Source organism: Myodes glareolus, chromosome 17 (genome assembly GCF_982192425.1).
Source record: "Myodes glareolus chromosome 17, mMyoGla1.1, whole genome shotgun sequence".
NCBI lineage: Eukaryota > Metazoa > Chordata > Mammalia > Rodentia > Cricetidae > Myodes > Myodes glareolus.
The window spans coordinates 12,106,025-12,128,142 of record NC_142042.1 but is presented as its reverse complement, the minus strand read 5'-3'; the positions used below and the strand labels follow the sequence as shown (position 1 = coordinate 12,128,142).

The window sequence follows — 22,118 nt, the reverse complement described above, 5'->3', positions numbered from 1 at the left end:
TTATGTTTGTCGTAATGCTGGTGTAAACGCCAAATGATGACAGTCATATAAAATGACATTACAATTATGAAAAACTACTACGTTACTGGCAGATGTAGTGCTGCTGGTTTGTGTATTTTCTGTCCTACACTATTAATCTTTATATACTCCTATTTACAACATTTTTCCTGTAAAATACTGTGCCATGTTACAGCTGGAACAGTTTTTATATATTTTATGTTTTATCATATTTCTTGATTAAATCAAAGGGCCATGCCAAATGATAGCCATATGTTGCTGATGTTTGTATGAGTACACACTATGTTGTTTGCACAATGATGAAATTGTCTAGTAAAAATATTTCTCAGGATATATCACCATGATTCTTGGAAATCCACTGTTAAGAATGTATAGTCTATAAAGTTTAACCCACACATTGTGATCAAATCAGACACAAACATTTTAAATGTAAGGTAATAAACTACAATCTTGAATTTATGCTAACTATTCTCAGGTATTTTGTCTCAGAATACTCATAAAAGTTATTGTAAACTCCCAAAAAGATTTTTGTCTATGTAGTTATATCTGTCAAAATAAAAATTAAGTTATGCCTTAAAAAGCTTGTGTATATTTAAGTATTGTAGCAATAAAACCATTATTTAATAACTTATTAATTTATGAAAATGATCATATTTTGGAGAACCAAAACATTTGTAGAGAGTCATATTATTTTATGGACTTTTAGCTGAATTAATAACTTTTGCATAGATTCTCTATTGATAGGAAATTTTCATTGAAATACATGAAAAAAATCTGGCCTCATACAGCTAGTTGAGGGAGGATTATTAAGAGATTCTTCAGAAAATTATTGGTATTTGGCACTGCATCAAACTTTGACAAGTAGTAATCTTCTTGAAGGTCAATTGCCATGAGGACTGGGTATGGTGGAACACAACTTTAATCCCAGCACTTGAAAGGCAGAGGCAGGAGGATCTCTGTGAGTTTGAGTCCAACCTGGTCAACATAGTGAGTTTTAGGCCAGGCAGTAATACATAGTGAGACCCTGTCTTAAAAAGAGTAAATATCAATAAATCACATCAATAAGTTTTTAATATTCTGTTACATACTTTAAAATGTAGTACTTTGTCTTACATTTCAAATAGATCTTTTACCCATGTGTGTCTTTGTAAAAGTGTGGAAGATATTGGTTCACCATATCTTTCAAAAGTTGATAAATGTATAATACCATTTTTGTCACACATATACATGTGCACATACACATAGAAATGACATGCAAATCAATGGGTCGAAATTACTGTGAATTTTTCAGATTTCAAACCATCCATTGTGGCATCCTAACTCTGTGCATCACAATAGTACCCATTTTTAATATGGGAAAGTGTTTTTAAGATAAACTTAATTCCTTTTGTAAGAATTCCCAGGCATCTCTCCAAATCTGATGATTTTTCATTTTGTCCACAGCAGTGCCTATGGTGACAGCATAGCTGTGCTGTGGCGGCATTTGACTGTGCCATGGGTGGCGGGGTGCCAGGCAACCAAACTAGTGCAAAGGATGCTGGGGTCACAGTGGCCTGCCTCTGCTCTGCACAGACCAGGCTGAGGACACAAGCAATTGCTCCTGTGTAGCCAGGGACTGAGGGTGTGTGGTGGCGGCAGCAGTAGTAGAAGCCCAAGCGGGTGTGAGTGGGTGTCAAGGTGATCGAGCCAGCACAGCAGTGGCTGGGGAGGGGGTCCAGAAAAACTCTACAACCCATGGGAGAGGAATGAGCTGCCCGAAAAGCAGACACATGGGGATGTACAGGAGAAGCACACATGGCAGGAAGTGAGGGCACTGGGGGGAGCACCTGAATGACATAGCTCACTGGGAGTGGTGATGCAGCGGCAAAGCCAGTGGCAAGCGACTTTCCCATGATCTTGCGCCCCATGTTGGGTACCAGATGAAGTGTTCTATTATTAAATACCAGTGGCCTTCTCTCTCTCTCTCTCTCTCTCTCTCTCTCTCTCTCTCTCTCTCTCTCTCTCTTCTTTTTGGATTTTCAAGACAGGATTTCTCTGTAGCTTTGGAGCTGGTCCTGGAAATTGCTCTGTAGACCAGGCTGGCCTCGAACTCACAGAGATCCACTTGCCTCTTCCTCCCGAGTGCTGGAATTAAAGGTGCGTGCCACCACTGCCCCACTCCTAACTTACTTTTTGCACAGAACTAGAGTGAGTTATCAGATCCCATATCTGACACATGAGCAAGAAACTTAAGAACCTATGATTGAAACTGCTTGTTTCTCTTGGACAAGCACTTGTGAAGACTCAACTTAGTGAATAGTAACCGTAGTATCTGGAAGCTTATTAGAAGGGAAGATGCCTGGGTCATGCTAAACCAGAGGCCCTAGGACAGACACATCTGTCTTTTTAACAAGCCCTCCAGGTGCTCTTGATGCATATGCATATTGGAGACCCAGTAGTGTTTGTCTGATTTTATCTTATGACACCCAGAAACATGTTCCTTTAACTTCCATAGTGATCTCTCCTTTCAGGCAGATTTAAAGTCCAAATTAGTCTCTTCCCATGTCTTCCTTCATGTAGAAAACTAGACAAGACTGAACCAGGCAGTATTAAAAGACTTTATTGCAACATGTTATTATGTACATGCAATAAAAATACTTGGCAGTTATGGCAAAATGTGATATAATCAGCACCTTTCGGTAAACGAAAGAGAGATCCATGACTGACTGCAAAACCAGGTTGACTTTTCCTTTAGTTTGGTTGACAAGTTGGCAGTATGGTGTGTCCAGATGACTCTTAGACACTCAGCTCATTTTATTTCTACCAACAGCAATGTCTTGCATTGATTACCTGCATTGTTCAGAAACTCAAGATGCTTGAACCTCAATATTGAGATATTCGAATCTCTTTCTACCTGGATTGCATCTTGGAATAGAAAAAAAACAAATATTAGTGGAAAAGAAATGACATGTGAATAAAGTCCAGCTTTTATTGAAATGCAATGCACCAGTGTTAGTTGCTGATTTTGAGGACTTTACTATGGTGATGTTAACTTCTGGGGACACCTGGGGATGTTGGCACGTGAGCTAGCTACACTATTTTTTGTAACTTCTCTGTGAATTTCGAATTGCTCCAAAATAAAAGATTTCTTCTTGACCATTTTACTGAATTCCATAAGAATGTCCATTTAAAAGAAACTGTAGGGTTGCTTTGTACCAACCCAGCCTGCCTGTGAACAGACCAATAGTTTAACTTTTTTCACTATGCTCCCTAAGCGACCAACAGCCTCAAAGCACATTTTCTAAACACATAGAAGTCATTAAAATGGAGATGAAGTCCTCCTTACTCTCCAGTTCTTTAACTTTTGTATATAGATTCTACCTGAGTACTTTGCTCTTGATGATATATTGTTTTAATAATAATCCTTAAACCACTTTGTGGGTGACTGTTCCCACCCACTCCTGCCCTCCTTCAGAACACTTAGTGCAGTATGCTGCAGGCAGTAGGCATGCACTAAGCTCAGATCTCTGACTAACTGGCTGACTCAGTGTGCTACCTGTAATTACATTTTAAATTTTAATCAGGGCAGTTCTCGGAACTCTAGGGGATAAACTCAAAATCAGCTACTCAATTTGGGTTTGCAGAAATTGTCCAGAGTGAAGAGACTTCATCAAAACTTGTTAAAATGGAGAATTTTTCAGTAGAAACCAGAATATAAAAAAATCACTGAAAATGAACAGTTAGCAGTGAAGAAAACATTTCTATAATAGAATTCAGTAAAACGCAGTTGCTCATCTTATTTTTTTTTAAGATAATCAACCTGCTGTAGTTGTTGTTATAGCTGGACAAATTCTAAATAAAGGCGATATTTGGAAGAACCATTATCTTTCTGATCATCTTCAACATTATCTATGCAAATGACAGCCAAAGCTATTTAAAGGAATCAAGAGCTAACATCTAACACTAGAGATTGGCAAAGTGCTTCCACCGTTTCATCTGAACCTTAATGAAATTCCTCCAAGGTGGATTTAAGGTAAAAAGAATCTTCATTTATCCAGTGGGAAGATGAAAATTCAAAGATACGACAAAACACCCCAATTAAAGTATAAATTATAACCTTAAGCCATAAATTATCTCTTTTGACTTACCATTAGCATAGTCTGAGGTCCGTTTTGCTTATGGGAAATGATTGGATGGAAACAGTTCCACACATTTGCATGGAGCTCATTCTCTGTCTCTCAAATCTATTTTCCAAAACAAAACACTTGAGGTGCCATTTGGAACATTCAAGAGAAACAGGTGTGTGGAGCACACCTTGCAGCAGTGAATGTAAGGGCCATATCTGCTATGGTTGAACTATTAAAACCCATGTGTCTATTGAGTAGATAGTGTAGTTTGATAGAGTTTTGATAAAATTAAGAAGATACGTATTTTGTATAATTTCTCATCTCTATAATTAAACCTTGGGGGCTTATTTTAGGTATTCTCAATTACAGCAAAGTAGAAAGTAGTTCTCTCTATGATCTCATGGAGATAAGGTAATATATTAAAGTTTCTTTAACTGGTATAATTACAGAATTATTGGTTAGGAGACAGGAGAATTACATATTTTCTCCTAGATTCAGTTTCTTATTGGGAAATCAAACAACTTCAAATACCTGAATATGATTATACAAGCAAATCATTCAGAGAAAGTTGTAAAATACAGGCTAATACATTTGAATTATATGAAAGCTACCTTCTAGCCTTCTTTAAAATAATGTATCTCGGCATTTTACATATTGATGAAGGATATAAAATAGGTATTTTATGTGTTAACTCAAATCTTTAGCATGAATAGTTCTTCATTCATTGTGAAATTGGCATCCACAGATCACAAGACTTGCTCTGGCTAGGGGAATGGAACATTGTAGCAGAAGCCCACATGTTTGTTTCCCAACCGCTCAGACCCTGAAATAACCACACAGAAACTGTATTAATTAAATCACTGCTTGGTCAATCACTATAGCATATTCCTAGCAAGCTCTTACACAATAAATTAACCCATTTATATTACATTATATTTTACTATGAGGCTCCTGACCTATCGGCAAAATTCCAGATGGCAGCTTGGGTCTTTCCCCTCTGGTGGCTACATGGTGCCTCTTGACTCTACTTTCTTTCTCCCAGCATTCAGTATAGTTTTCCCCGGCTAGTTCTACTCTGCCCTATCAACAGGCCAAAACAGCTTCTTTATTCATTAACCAATAAAAGCAACACATGTTCAGAAGGCCCTCCCACACCAGAGGATGTCATACTTTACTCCAGCTCACTACAACCCAGAAAGCAGGGGTCATGGTATTGGTCGGCAGTCATAGTTATTAACACCTTAAATCTCCCTAAACATATTTAGCTCTGTTTAGTGAGTAGAACTTATTCCATCCATACAGACTGCTCTAGAGTAAGATTATCCCAGTATTTAATCATTCATACTAAAAATATTTCTGAGCATTTAGAATAAGACATGGACCTTGTGGGAAAGATGAGATCATGAGACAACATAAAATTCTTTCTGCCAAGAACTTCAAACCTAATTCAAAACCCAAATACACAAATGGCTTCAGATCTCAAGCAATCATTAAATAGCACTGAAAAAGAAGAGTATTACAAGAGTCAGGAATTTTCAGTAAAATTCCAGTCATCATTCAGTAAATATAATAATATCAAGCAGACCCCTGAGTATCTTTTTAAGGTAATACAATATGTTTAAGAGTCTAGGTTTCAGAGTCAGGCAGGTGTAAGTTCTGATCCTTGCTCACATTGTTGAGCTGTGTGAAAGTGAATAGTCTGTCTACTTCTCTAGAAGGCTGTCAGTCATCTTCTCTATACATCCTTTCTATACATAGCATCTATGGTGCTGGGAAGTGAATGAGTAAGATGGACATCACATGTCACCCCAACTTTTACCAACTATCTATAATCAGCAGTTCATACTTATAACCTGAAGAGCACTCATGGAAGTCAAGAGGCAATATAGACCAGTCTACCTAGTTATTAGTGTGTGTGTGTGTGTGAGAGAGAGAGAGAGAGAGAGAGAGAGAGACAGAGAGAGAGAGAGACAGAGACAGAGACAGAGAGAGAGACAGAGAGAGATAGAGAGACAGAGACAGGGAGAAAGATAGAGAGACAGAGAGGGGAAGAGAGGAGAGAGAGAGAGAGAGAGAGAGAGAGAGAGAGAGAGAGAGAGAAAGCTGTAAGTCACATTATGAGTGTGGAGGTCAGAGGACAACTTGGTAGTTAGTTATCTCCTTCTGCCTTGCTGAGGCAGCTCTCTCTTCTTGTTTCTGCCATGCAGCTACCCAAGGTTAGCAGGTCTGTGCTTCTGGACCATTTCCCTTTCGCTGTCTCCCATCTTTTGGTCAGAGTGCTGGGATTACAGATATGTACAACCATATTCGACTTTGTTTTCCCACTGAAGTTGAAGGAATGCTCAGTATTATACAGCTCACCCTCATGTTATAACTCTAAAATGACTTTGGGGTATTAAAAGTCCAATCTGAGGTCTAGAGAATAACTCTTGGGCAGAGGACTTGCTTAGCATACTCAAGGCCCTGGGCTGGTCCCCAGTGCTGCAAAGAGACAAAACTGTCTAGTCAAGTCATAAATGTCTCCCTGATAAATTCTTATAGGTGTTCCCTCATGATACTTCTTTCTGATGGAGAACTATCCTCCTGTTTGGGATTTTTTTGTCAACTTGATACAAGTTAGAGTCATTTGGGAAGACAATCAATTCAGAAAATATCGCCACAAGATTGGCCTGTATATATTGACTTTCTTGATAATGATTGACGAATAAGTGACCAGCCCACTATAGGTGGTGCCACATCTGAGCAGTTGATTCTGAGTTGTATAAGAAAGCAGGATGAGTGAGCCAAGAGGAGTTAGTTAGTAAGTAGTGTTCCTCCATGGCCTCTGCTTCAGCTCCTGCCCCTTCTGCCTCCAAGTTCCGGCCCTAACTTCCCTCAGTGAATTGACAGTGTGACTTGAGAGTTGTAAAGAGAAACCAACCCTTTCCTCCCCAATTTGGTTTTGGTCTTAGTGTCTATCACACAAATAGAAACACCAACTGAGACAGGCACTTGTTAAATCCATGCAAAGACTTGCTCAGTTCTCCAGTGTGAAAAGGCAGATCTTCTGGTTGGTATCTTTCTCAGCAGCTTGTATGATGTGACGGAACCATTATTGGCACAAGAGACCAAGTTCTCAACACCAAGATTTGTTTGCTCCAAGGGGATAAAGGGCAGGGAATAAGAGAAAAAGACAAGAGATAGAGGGTAAGGGAGAGGGGGAAATGTCAAAGGAAGAGAAAGAAGGGATATTTGTCCTGATGAGGGGCAAAGGACTGCCTCTTGGTAGAGAGGAGGCAGACGTGGACCATAGGCAAAAGGAGAAATCCTGTGTTAGGATGAGGAGTTTAATTTTGATTGGACAAGTTAATTTGGGAGGCCATAAGAGGACTTTTTAATTGCTGGACTTCAATACTTTGATATGGACCTGATGTGGGATTCCCCTCTGTATGCTGTGAATATGATTGGTTAATAAAGAAAGCTGGCTTGAACCTATGGCAGGGTTGAACAGAGTTAGGAGGGGAAAACTAAACTGAATGCTGGGAGAAAGAAAGGCAGAGTCAGAGAGAAGCCAGGTAGCTCTCTGAAGACAGATGCAGGAACTTTAGCCAGTAAGCCACAGCCACATGGCAATACACAGATTAATTGAAATGGGTTAAATTAATATGTAAGAGTTAGCCAATAAGAAGTTAGAGCTAATGGGTCAAGCAGTGATTTAATTAATACAGTTTCTGTGTGAGTGTTTCAGGCTAAGCAGCTGGGGACAAACAAGCAACCTTTCTCCTACATGGACTCGGTAGTCAGTCTCACGGGGAGGAAGTGAACAAAGAAGGGAATAGAACTTGGTGGCTAGTGTTAGGGGTGCAATCTAATGGTTTTAAGCAAGTCAGAGGGAATAGAAGGGCAAAGCCTGCCAGAGCTGTTTGTCATACCCAGGCTTGCTAGACCTCCTTCACTATGTGTTCTCCCTCCATCATGTATGGTCCCCTTCCTTCATATCTGATCCTCTTATAACGTGCATAATCTCTTTCCTTCATGTGTGTTCTCTTTCCTTCTTGTGTGGTCTCCTTCCTTCATGGTTGATCTTATTCCTTCATGCATGGTCTCCTTCCTTCATGCACGGCCTTCTTACTTCTTATGTGGTCCCCTTGCATCCTGTTAGTTCCCTTACTCCATTTGAGTCTTTTTGGCCAGAAATTTAGCTGAAAATTGACCTTCTGTGACTTCTTCTGGGAACTGCAAACACTTTGTTGCCTTAACTGTAAGCACTTATTTTTTTATTGTAATTCTTGTTTTTCTCTTCAGGTAATAGAGTCATGCCCAAAGAAGCAGTGATAGACTTTTATTTCCTTCTTGCAGGTATTTCTAGTCTTTACAAGTAATTTGTTTTGGTTTCCCAGTTTGGTTTGGGGATAGAAAAACAATCATGTTACTAATTTCAGAGATTTCTGGTGTGGTAAGTCTGTCTGTATATGTGTTGCTTTTATTGGTTAATGAATAAAGAATCTGCCTTGGCCTTTGAAAGGGTAGAGTAGAGCTAGGTGGGGAAAACTAAACTGTTTTGGTTTCCCATTTTGGTTTGGGGATAGAAAAACAATCATGTTACTAATTTCAGAGATTTCTGGTGTGGTAAGTCTGTCTGTTTATGTGTTGCTTTTATTGGTTAATGAATAAAGAATCTGCCTTGGCCTTTGAAAGGATAGAGTAGAGCTAGGTGGGGAAAACTAAACTGAATGCTGGGAGAAAGAAGGCAGAGTTGGAGAGACACCATGGAGCCGCCAGAGGAGAAAGATGCAAGCTGCCATCTGGAACATTGCTGGTAGGCCATGAGTCTTATGGTAAAATATAAAATAATGGAAATGGACTAATACTAGATATAAGAGCTAGTTAGCAAGACACTTAAGTGATTAGCCAAGAAGTGTTTTAAATAATATAGTTTCTGAGGGATTATTTTTGGGAGTCTGTGTGGCCAGGAAATGATCAAGGGCTTCTTACCACAGACTTCTTCATGTACCTAGTGTGTAAATGACATGTAATAAAGACATGGGCAAGGCAGAAGAAGGAGGAAAGGATAGACGGTGGATGCTTGGAGTCATCTACTTTTGATGACTCAGCATTTCATTGGTTCTTTGTTGTTGATGTGAGTTCTTTGCTATCTACTATTTTTAACTTTGGAGTATAGGTAACAATTCTGAAAGTATAGCACACATTGTAAGAACAGTTATCATCTTGAAATGCTAAACATTGGAGGTGGTAGAAGAGAGAAGAGAGTGAAAAATGGGTCTTCACTCTAAGAATAGCCCAACAGTGTGAGATTTAAGTGGGGAGATTTTAGTTCCACCAAAACTAAAGAATTATTTTTGTCCTCATATTGTCATCTTAGAAGTCTTTAGATATCATATTCCATTTCATCCAAGTTATTTTCCAATGAAACACATTCTTGCCCTTCATAACATTCTTATGTTTTCTTCAAACAAATTAAAATACAACTTATCTTAATGACTAGGGAGAAAGGCAAAATCATAGTCAAGTCTTTAGATTTCGGAGATCAGTGTCAGTGACATAATTTACCTTCCTTTCTAATCTCTCTCTCTCTCTCTCTCTATAAATATATATATATATATATATATGCCTGCTTTCACAAATACTTTTAAAAATCTGAAGTCAACTTTTAGGAAGCAAAACCTACAGAAATAAGTTTGTATTACCACGAATCTTTCCCCAAAGGAAAATGAAAATCTAGGTATGGTGGCATGTGCCTACGATCCCAGTACATGGGAGGTGAAGGCAGGATAATCAGAATTGTAAAGTCATTTTAGCTTAGTTTGTATGAGGCCCAATAAAAATAAGCTTTAAAATGTGTAGATTTTAAAAGTGACAGTGTATAGACTAAACTTGCAATAAATCCCATTATATGAACTTTATTGAGAGGCTAATACATTCCAACAAAGGAAAAATGCCACCACCAAGAACAACAAAAAGCTAAAACTACCAATTCTGGATGCTGCCAACTTTAACTAAACTATATACTTACAGGAGAAGAGACAAATTATTCATATTTCCCTTGATAAAAATCAGTTTCTGTTAACATTGCTACTCTAATGCCAGGGAGGAAGATAGTCTGACAGTATGGACTACTGCCTTGTGAATTAATTGGAATTGTTGATCAGTTTCAATTCTTCAGGCTTGGAGGGGAGAGCAGACATCACAGCTCCTTTCTCCTCTCAAAGGAAGGGTTTCTTGTTGTTTCTCTCACAACTGCCTTCTTCTCAACCCGAAAGGCAGCTCCTTCTCTCATTCTGGTCACTTCAGATTAGGTGGCTTCCCCCCTTATAGATCATTACTTGTTACAGTGGTTTGAATCAATTTTTTTGTGTCCAGAAAGTGCCATTACCAAAGACCCTGGTTCCTACTATGAGGGAAACAAATGGTCTCCTGGGTTCCTCTTCCTCGTGTCACCGTGCCTCTCGTTCACTCTAATATTATAAATTAATTAGCTGTGAATAATGATCAAGCATCATGGTCACGAAGGTTGCATTTTATTGTAATAATCAAGTCAACTAACACACAGTTCATTTCGACACCCCAACATTCTCGACACTTTCTGTCCATGATTCATTTAACCCTCTTGACAATCCAAAAGCATTGGGTGGAGATTTTAATAATAAAAAAAAAGCTTCTTTCGTATCCCTATTAACTGTTCTTCCCCATGAATGGTCTGCTCACCCCTGTCAGAAAGAACTGCTTTAGTTAACATTCTGTACACCCACTGTCTGTGAGTCTAGGCAATGTGGTCCATTGTGGGATGCTGGTTTCTGATGGGGAAGTTCATTGACTTAATCAAACCAGTATTCAAAATCTGCCCCTCAAAGCTCAGAGATCCATAAGGAAATAAACACTGGTAGAAATAATTAGAACACAGCAAAATAAAATTGCAAACCAGGGATGATTTGCTAGGTGTGATGGGAAAATGATATGAAGGCCATGAAGCCACCTCGGGGACATTTTTAAAGAGGAAGTCTTTGAACTGGCCAAGTTTGATCTCCAGGTAGATCAGGAATAGGGAAAGGCTTTCCAGGTAGAGGAAATGGTATGAGGAAAGACGTGATTGTGAAATAGGACACCAGGGAAATAGAAGTGCCTTGAGATTATATGCAGGTAAGGAAGAGAATTGGAGATGAACTGGAAGAGTAGGCAGGGACAGACAGATGTGAGGCAATAGGGACTTACCAGAGCCTATGAACAGCAGCAGTCGGCACGTAGGACAAAGAATTTAAATACATTAAACTCTCAAATTGCTCCATCTGATTGTCAGATGCATGTCCTGTAACCAGGTTCCCAGAGTTACCTGTCTTCCCCTTCCTGAAGGTGTTCACAGACTGCCTCTGACTTCCTGAACTTCCCTACACATTCCTAATACATTCCAATTTTGCTTGACATAAATGTCTGCTCAAATTATATTTTTTTTTGTTTTTAAGCTAAAACCCCGTATAAAGAACTGATTTTCTTACTTCTTCCTGCTGAAGTTAGTTGGAAATTTTACATGAAGTTTGCTCTGTTTCCTAGTCCTCAGTGGGCAATCCTTTTCTCTCTGGTTCTTGAAGCCATACCACTGTGTACAGGACCCTGGCTTGCTTTGCTCTCAGAACTGGCAGACCTCAGTCTCTTCTCTCCTCAGCACCTTGTTGGAGCAGATGGGATGTCTACTTGGGAAAGTCTTTTATACTTTATAGTTGACCAACATACCATTTCTGATTGGCACCAAAACATATCGTTTCTACTAAACACCCAGGCATTTTTATGACCTAGGAAAGCTAAGGATTTCAAACCTCATAGGTCTCTGACACTTTCTGTCTTGCTCCTGCTCCAAGGCTACTTACAGGCTGTAAATGTATAATTATGCGTTTGAATTGGGAGTCAGGATGCAAACAGAAGAAAAATGAAAGGGCATGAATAAGGGGAAGGATCAAATGAACACTTCAAACTGTCCTGTCATTTAATAACCAAACAATAGTCACGCATTGCTTTTACAATTGTTTTGTGTGTTTTTATTTTATTCTTTATTAGCGGGTAGTATGTATCCATTATTAGATGCTTTCCTTGGTACACGGTGGGTTTTGTTGCGGTAATGGCAGGACCTCATGCAGTCTAGTCTGGTCTCATATCTTCTAAGTAGCTGGAGGATGTCTTGCCTTTCTTCTCCTTCTCCTTCCGCAGTCTAAATGCCGGAGTTACAAACATACACCACTTATGTGATGCTAAGGACTGAATGCAGGGCTTTATGTATTTTAGGAGACCCCTCTACCAATGGAGTCTTGTCTCAGGCTCCAAGTGGTTCTTTTTAGTCTCAGAAATCCCAGCAGTAATTGCATTGTGTCTGAACATGAGTAATTAAAGTCAGAGTATTTAGGGTGTTGACCATCAGTATTCAACTGTGACTGTTGGTTTTTGGATCTCTGACAAGGAATTGGCATTAGTAACCTTTCTTTCCTTCCTCCCTCCCTACCTCCCTTCCGCCTTTCCTTCTTTGCCTCCTTCCTCTCCCGCCCCACTTTCTGAGAAAATAATCCAGGCTGGCCTCTGACTAGTAGTGATTCTCTTGCTCAAGTCCCTGAGTGAATGAAATCCAGGTGTGAGTGCCACTGTGCCTGGCTCAGGTACCCATCTTTGCTACACATGCCTGTACTTCTGAAATGCGAAGTTCTTTGCTTTTGTAGACTATCACCAACCCAGAAGGTGGGAGGTATGGGGTGCAGTAGAAGAATGTGAGCTTTCTTATACTCCTTAGTTGACTTTATGCTGACATTTCTTTCCCGAGTATCCCAGATCATCACCAAACTAAGTAGAAGTGTGGTGTGCTGCTGACTAATTTCTTTTTTGTCAACATGACACAGACTAGAGCCAGCTGGGATAAGGGAACCTCAACCGAGCAATTAACCTCCATAGGATTAACCTGTGTGCATATTCGTGGGGCCGTTTTTGATTGATGGTTGACTGAGAGGTGGGGGCTCAGACCACTGTGGTTCCTGAACAGATGGTCTTTGGCCGTATAAGAAGACAAGCCGAGTAAGCCATGGAAAGTAAGCTGGTAGGCAGCATTCCTCCGTGGTTCCGCTTCAGTTCCTTGCTTGCAGGTTGCTGGTTAAGTGTCTGCCTTGACTTTCCTCCATGGTGGGCTGTGATATGGAAGTGCCACCAAACAAATCCTTTCCTCCTCAGATGGCTTTTCCTCAGTACTCGATCCCAGGCGGGACTTGTGGGCAGAACCAGGGCTCCCTCTGATCCTGACCACACTTAGATTTTTCTTTCTCATGTTAGTTCTTGGCTACGAAACCTTGGAACTTCACAGTACACAGAAGACGAGGGAAAAAAAGGAAAAGACTCTGAAGAGAACAGCCAGGCAAGGGATCCAGAGAGGACGGTGAAAAAGGAGTGTGAAGGAGAAACCAACACCCTTAAAATATTGTAAAAGTATTTAAAAGCAAAGCTTTAAATTTAGTCAACAAGGAAAAGAGACTAAAATGTCACACTCACCTGCTGCCTTCATACACCTGCACCCACCCCATCTGTCTGCCCTTCCCCAAGCCTTTCGGATGCAGAAATTTTCAGATGTGCATTAAAGAGAGTCATCTTATGAAAGTCACGACTATCGTCAGCATGTTCTTTGGCTATTTGACTCAAGGTGATGGCTCCTTGTTCTTTGGATTCCTGCGATTAAACAGGAAGATGCCCCTACTTGCTGTGGAGTGAAGTTGTCCATCTTCCAGGCTGTTTGAGATGATGTTCAGTGGTGGTGGAATCAGAATTCAAATTTACCTCTTATTGCTCTCTTCAGAATGGAAGTAGCTTGTGTTCTGGGTTTCCTAGGAGTACTCTGTATTCTTGTTCATCTATCTATCTATCTATCTATCTATCTATCTATCTATCTATCTATCTATCTATCATCTATCTATCTATCTATCTATCTATCTATCTATCTATCTATCATCTATCTATCATCTATCATCTATCTATCTATCTATCATCTATCTATCTATCTATCTATCTTATCTATCTATCTATCTATCATCTATCTATCTATCTATCTATCTATCTATCTATCTATCTATCTATCTATCATCTATCTATCTATCTATCATCTATCTATCTATCTATCTATCTTATCTATCTATCTATCTATCTATCATCTATCTATCTATCTATCTATCTATCTATCTATCTATCATCTATCTATCTATCTATCTATCATCTATCTATCTATCTATCTATCTATCTATCTATCTATCTATCTATCATCTATCTATCTATCTATCTATCTATCTATCTATCTATCTATCTATATCCCTGTGGCTTTTTAAAGATCCTATATCTTATTACCAATATTTTCTAAGTTTTCTTATCTTTCACTCTTATCTTTTATATGAATGTAGCTGATAGTCAAATAAACGTTGGTTTGTTAAGCATGGTAGTGGAGAAAGCTTCATTCATTCCTTTTATCATGGATTTGCCTTTTATTCAAGTTTATCTGCCATGAAGGTACCAATATTCCTGCTAGCAAATTCTGGTATTCTTTTGTTATTTCTTTGTTTTCCTCCATCCCTTCCTCTCCTCCTTCCTTCCTGATATACTAAGAAGTCCCCTTCTTCCCTCATCCAGTTGGCTCACAAGGGAAGCACCAAAGGTGACTTTGTCAAGTGGCAGCCTTTCTTTTAGAGACCTGCTTTTAAAATTACCTCGGCTTTGATGTTTGTGTTCCCAAATTTCTGCCATTCCTTGACGGTGCAGGTGATTTCCCTCTCAAGTTTTTGCCCTCGTAACTTGACTTCCCGGAGGCAAAGACACGCTCTCTACCTGACTGCATTATGAAACACTCGGGTTTGCCTGACCCACCCCTCCTCAGCTGCACCACCCAGGGCACTCTGAAGATCAAGTAGTCCTGGCCGCATCTCAGCAGTGCTGTGCTAGCTCCAGATGAACTTAGGCCAACATGGAAGCCCCAAGACCAGGCTGTAGCGGGTCACCTCCAAACCTTCTTGAAGTAAGTTTTCACTGGGTTATTTCACTGCTGGTATTTGTGATGCCACCTCTGTGGCCATTCTATTAGATCTATGCTACAGAAATCTGAAGCGTTTCTCTACAGAGTTCCCACAAATGAGGGCGATCAACCGCGGGTTCCCTGTTGCCTGTAAGACCCTCTTCTCTTGTTAATTTATTTTGTATTTCTTGGTTAAAAAAAAAGACTTGCTAGGAATTACCCTTACTTCTTGGCTGGCCAAAAATGAAAAGGGAACTTGAAGGGAACTGAAGGTGAGATAACACACTTAATTAGGGACATTCATACATTTTTCTTGTAAGTACCTTATAGCCCATCTTTATAACATGGTTTGTTTGGGTCCCATGAGTTATATCAGCTATTATTTACCACCTATTCAACATTATTGACAATTTGAAAATAGATGGCAAACAGACAGTAGCCCTGTGAGCTCAGAGTGTTTGTATATTTGCTGTTTTGCTGTGTTCCCGACACTAGGATCTGCCTGGTAGAGACAGACAGATGTGCTTATCATTCAGTGACTATTTGCTGGTGACTGGCTGATTAAACAATTGATGATTAGTGTATTTGTAATTATCTGACATTCTTTATGAGTGTGATGAAGTCTATCCTTTATAGAAAACTCTAGGGACAGATACCCAGATCAGAGGGCTACATCCTTCTGTATAAAGACCAGGCAGTTAGTTTATGTCCTAGATAATTTTGCCTTGAAGGAAGCACATGCTACATTCACAGTTTTTTATTTTCTCTTTCAGTTATAAGGTAAAAAGAACCCATATATAAAAACAATGAGTCCATTTTGTTGATTAGTTTTCCCCTGTCTTTTAGGAATCCCTAGATTCCAGCCAGGCAGCGGTGTTGAACTTCATAGCCCAGCCTGGAGGTTGAGTATAGCCAGGCCCTGGGGAAGCCACGGTTGTGCTTCTACCCACGGCTTAGAGAAAGGTCCAAACACAATTTCACTTGAGCTGCATTTTTTAATTTCATGCTTGCTATTCTTTTTTTTAGGCCCTTCTGGGCTAGCAGTAAAAAGACGGGTGTTAGAGATGAGGATCTGAGATCCTGGTGGAGAACATGGCTGTCTCCCGCAGCCACCACCTTCATCCCCACACACTTAGCTTAGAACCCATTTTTCCTCCCTTGTTCCTCCAGGAGCAAAACCAAAGCAGACACCAAATGCAGACCTCGTAGAAGGCTCTCCCAGGAGGGAGGATCGCATAAATGACCTGAGCAGTTGTGCTGTGTCTGCAAGACTATGGCCAGAAGTCCTGTGTGAGACTTTTAGTCAGTATACTGAGCTATAAAAAGCCTGTTACTCAGCCTGATACTTTTATGTTGTAGTTGAAATGTTATGGGATTTCACTTTATAAGATCTTAACTTCAACCCATAAATCTTTCTCATGCCAGCTAGACGTGGAGCTTCCTTTATTTTTTTTAATCCCTCTTGTAATTTACTCAGACTTCATCTAAGATGATCATTTCTATAACTCATCAATTAGAGAAGACACCATAGCACAAGTGGGAAAACTTGCAATTGCGAGTACGGATCCAGCTCTAACCAACTTTTTCTCCAGGATAGGTCAAAACCCTCCGTGCCACTTTCTCAGTTAAGCAGAGGACATTTCTTAGCATGAACAGCACTCAGCTCTCACGCTCTGGCTGGAGATCATAGCGTGACCATTCTCTCTTAACAAGTGATAGAAAGCCGACCAAGGATTTGAATGAACCCTATCATCCATTCAGTAAATGTTAGGTAAATCAGAGTGCAACTTAACTTAATCTAGTCTATCCAGTCAGTTTCTAGAGGAGAGAACTAAGTGAACTTCAGTCATACGACGTGGCATGTTGTTCCTGTCAACCTTTTGGTGGCAGTGAGAGGTAGAAGAAGCAGACGTTTTCAGAACGTGGTAGAACTCTCTCCTTTCTTTCTGGCATCTCCTACTGTGATAGTTCCTATATATCTCATGGCAGAAAATTGAGGGCATCATAATTAACCATGCATTAGTTGTGTTCAGGTTCAATGCAGACCCCAAGCCCTAAGGTGACCACCCTCTGCCTTCTGACTTCACTCTTCAAACCATGCCAACTGTTCAATTAGTGAAGGAAGTCAGGGGGAAGGTCTACTTAAGCAACCAAAGTTTGGGGTGCCAGTCCACACCCCATGTGGGAAATCTGATAAATAAGTGGTGTGAGCTACCTTAGGTTTCTGTCCTGCAAGCTGTCTTCCTGCTTAGACAGGGAGTGTTATCAAAGCCTAATCTTGTGTTCCTTGTAGCAGCTGGTCTCTTTCTGACTCCACTATTTCTGTGAACGTTATCGGTATCCTCCAAGTGACTCATCTATGAGTTCTCCAACCCCCGCCACTACGTTGAAACACTAGGTATGTGTGACACCAGTCTTAGTTCGTCAGTGCTGTTATTTTTCTTCGCACTAGTTGCACAGAATCATAGCTCACGAATAGTTAGAAACATGGGTTTAGAGGTAGGCAGAACTGACTGAGTCTCAGCTCTGGTATGTACTACAAAGGCATCGTTGCTTAATCTCTGGCATCCTTAGTCACCGTTCTTGTAAGATAGGAAGGATGGTTATGCAAAACCCCACAGAATTGTAGGAAATCAATGACACAAAGCATGCAAAATACTCAGGCAAATACTTACCTTGTAATGAGTGTTCAACACATAACGGCAGCTATTACTATTACCTTCCCTCTTCTACCTATCTCCCTCTAGCAGGTTCACCCTCCTAAGGTCTGACTAAGGTCTTGCTCAGCTCTCTTCACCTCCAAAGAGAAGGAATCCTAAGTGCAGTGAAAAGTCTTTCTTTTCAATGGGATGCTTGGGACATCATTTGTCATCTATGTGATTCTGAAGTATTTCTTATGATCCCCTTGCCCCAGTTTTTCTGTTTGTAAGACAGGAAAGATCTTACTACCTTAGGAGATTTTGAGATTCATATTATTTAACACCAGTGGCTAATTTTAATTGTAAACTGTTGTTTTAACTTTGTCACAGTGATTGTGCCTTAATCTACTGCTATTTCAACCAGCAATTGCAACTCTGCAGTTACTGGCCTGCTTCTCTATCAGTGACCTGGCCCCTCAGGTTATGGCCTTGTGGTAATTCTGTTTCTGCAGGAACCTCCTTTGGTACTGGTGCTAAAGGTAGCTTTAGGTAAATCTCTAGCATTCTATTTATAAATAAGACTTGAGACACAAAGGCTGGGGTGAAAACCTGCTAGCTCAGAGAAGTTGAGTAGCAACTAGTTAACCTTCTTTCCTTGCTGGGGTCTCCCAAAGAGATTGTCTTTCTGCTCTGACAAAACAACAACAACAACAAAACCCCACAGCACTCCGAATTCATCTCTACTCCTTTTGAGACATTTCTCTATCTGTTCCAGATGCCCTCTGATTCTCTATGATTACTTTCTGTCAACTAGTTGCTAACTCAGCCTCCTGACCCAAGGTTAATTTTACTTAATTAATGCAAAGGCAAACTCAGGGTTCTCAATGTGATCAAATATTCCCCAACATTTCCCTTTTTTGTCTAAATAAAAAGGAAAGGTTTAAGTCTAACATAGTAAAACTATATACAATAAGAAAAATTATCAAGTTAGGATTATATTTACAATGTCTAGTCCATTTGTATTTGCCAAATTCAGACAAACTATTGTCTATCCTATCTTGGTGAGCCCAGGGTTTGGGTACCTAATTCCCTTTCTAACCTAACTTGTATTACCAACCCAATACTATCTTTTAGATCTCAAAATATTTTCCTAGATAAACAATTTAAGCTTTTATATATCAACCTTATACACTTTATTCCTCTTTCGTGAGTTTCTTTTCTGAAGTTGGAAATAAGGAAAACTATATTAATAACTATCTTGTCTTCAACTCCATCAGAGACCTGAGAAGGATATAATATTACCTGAGCAAACAACCTCCAAAACCAAGAAATGACAGATATAGCTAACTACCTGGACAGTATTCCAAGGTTCCTATATAATGTTGGGGAATTCACATTCAGCCTCTGTAGAATATCTGGCAGACTTTTCTGTGAAGCAGGAATTTGGAAGGACTGTTTTACTTTGTCTTGGAAAAGTTCAATAGTCACTTTCTTTAGTGGACTGCTTGTCTAAGTTGGACAGCATACTGTCAGCAGTTGAGGCAAGGACAGTTCCTTTTCCAATGGCTAAATTTGTCACAATGAAAACAAACTTCACATGTAGGTTCTTTGATGCCCATAATCCAGCTCTGAAGTAAATTGGTGCTGCCAGGAATGTGTCTCACTGTCATGAAAAACCTTAGGTTATTAAACCATCTTAAATGGCATATTATATAGGTCTCTGAAGTATTTGAAGACCACCTAATTTATCTAAAATATATCTCTGTTTAACACTGAAAACATACTTAACAAGTTTGATTATTATAGATGGTTAACTACTAATCTGTATTTATTAATAATATATTACATTTTTAAATGAGCTGCACAGGTAGCACTTTTTGTTATACTGGATATATGCTTCTACTCTTGTTTAAGAATAGAGAGTTCAGGGTTGCTGTGAGGAATGGTCACGGTTCACTTAAGCAAGGGTAGAAACATATAGACAGTAAAACAAAAATAACCTTCAATTTATATCAATATACAAAAATATCTAAAACAAGAGAAGAAACATATATAAGAGTATGTGCTAACAAAAATACCCTTAAATTTATATCCATATATAAAAATACCTTAAATAAGAGTAGGAATGTATATAGAGTATGTTCTAATAAAAGTTACCTTAGTTTTGAATACAAAAATCCACACCATGTAAAATATTTGAGATTAGTAGTTGCTTTCGGTTTAAAGTAGATTCAATAATCTACCCTTTCATCCTATCCTTTCCATATCCCCATCCTTTTTTTTTAATTCACAAAGAGATCCTTAAATCCAACCTCCTTTGCTTAGTTTCCTCTCTAACCATGATCAGTAGCAATTTCCAACTGACCCCTCTAAATGATGTAAACATTCCTAAAGCACCCAATGACCAGAAACAACTCAATCCTTCTCTTGGGAAGGTGAACATTGTGTTCTTAAAATTACTTCATTTTGTCTTTGCGGGGTGGCAGCTTCTTTAGGGGACCCTGAGAAAATTTAGATAGTGGTAAAGTCCTGGGAGAGCTATCTGTTTGTTGTCCAGTCTCAGTCTGATGGGAAAGTGCAGGGCCTATCTGAAGTCCTGGCTAAAGTAGTCTGTGAGGCTGGGCCATCTCAGCTAGCAGCTTTGGAGTGACCCTGAACAGTTTGTAGTAAAAAACTGATCTTTGGGTGGTGTTTGTCAACTTAATAGCACAACCACTATCCACGTGGAATTGTTGTGGGCCCATCATCCTTTTGGAAACTTCAAGGTTGCTGCTAGGAATGGTCATGGTTCACTGAAGAAAATTTAAAACATTTTAATTGTCACATGCAGCAGATCTCAGAGATGTTAAAGGACCACAATCTGTTAAGTATATCCAGAGTGCACAAGCTTAATTCCTAGTTACCTGATTCAGACTCAAACCTGAAATCATGTATAGGAAGCTAGGTGAAGCCTATTTCCAGAGTTAGTTAGTACTCTATCTGAAATTATAGTTTCATCCATAGCTGAGTCTATCAATGCCATTTATTTGTACTTAAACTTTGGTCTTTGATCATTTATAGATGTTTACTAAAATACTTGTTTTATGGTTTCTCCTGAAAATTGTTTTTTCTACTGAAGCTGTTCTGTCATCCAAAGCAGCATGTTTTTTGTTTTGTTTTGTTTTGTTTTTTAAGAACAGGCATAAGTCTTTTAATTGTTCTGTGGAGGGGTTTCCCCAATACTAACAGAGAATGATTGAACCAAATTTGACTTTGGAGCCTGCAAGAGGCCCCCTACTTTGTTTCCCAATGGCAAAGGATTACCTTGTCTGTCCCATGTTGATCTGAATTCATTACTCCAATGCTGGCCTTTACCACACTTATTTTCACTGATTTATAATACTTTTGATATTTTCCTGTATTTGTTTCTTTGGTCTTGCTGTTTCTTCTCTTTATATTTCAGGGCAGTTTGGTGGATAGAGTATTCCTTGCCTGAAGGCAATAGTAGATTTAATTTAGGCACCAGCATTGAATTATTAGTAGAAGCTATACGAAGATTAGCATTGTCAAATGTTCTTTTCAGAGGGAAAGACTGCCTGGTTTTACCTTGTGTGAGTTCTGATGCAGAAATGGAGCCCCACCCTTGTATATAATCACTTTTAAGAAGTAGTACCAATGTTTCACAGTACAAAATAATACAATTTTCAGGGTTCAGTAAGTTCATTCTACTGAAGGCTAAGTAATTTTCCATGGCTCTCCATAACCATAGAGAGCATTGCTTTATACTCTAGCTCTTATTCATCTGGACTATCTCCAAGGCAGATTTCATTGCTATCCTCATCTCCTTTTTACAAATGAGGAGGCAAAGCATCAGGAGGTTGGATAATTTGCATAATGACACAATAAATGGTGGAACTTGGCTTTAAAACCTAGCCCCGAAGTCCATCCTTTGGCTTCTATTCCGAGCATGGACATATTTCGTTACCCCCGGGGCAAATTTAACCACCTTTCAAAATAAAGAAGTCTGGGGAAACGTGATTTAGTATTTTTAGAGAATTAATTTTACAAGGACCCACTTCCCTCCTCGAATAGGTACCTCTTCGTGTTGTCTTAACTTGCCTCAGCAGTGAATTTTAAAACCTCTCAAACTGGATCCATCCCACTTCTCTCAGAGTTCAAGGCTGGACAGAGGTATTTCTGGGATCCTCCAGTGGCTGGAGGATGAGACAGGGACTCGGAGCCTTCACTCGCACTTCAACAGGCATGGTCTTACTTTATTCACTTAAATATCAGGATTCTAAATAGGACTTACTTCCAACGATTGTCTGCCTTTACAAAAATCTTCTAAATATCTTTCCTAAA

The 22,118-nt window shown here is 39.4% G+C and overlaps 1 protein-coding gene across 2 annotated transcripts in view; it reads left to right on the top strand.

The window, feature by feature from the left end:
• The first annotated feature begins 15,022 nt into the window (after positions 1-15,022).
• The window catches only part of LOC125412798 (uricase), an 88,096-nt gene continuing 81,000 nt past the window's right edge, over positions 15,023-22,118 (top strand). The window contains exon 1 of one of the 2 annotated variants that reach the window (XM_085677573.2): positions 15,023-15,141. In XM_085677573.2, coding sequence (XP_085533699.2) covers positions 15,091-15,141 — 51 coding nt within the window. In that variant the 5' untranslated portion in view covers positions 15,023-15,090. The remainder of the gene's footprint in view (positions 15,142-22,118) is intronic. The other variant, XM_085677575.2, reaches the window with a different exon arrangement.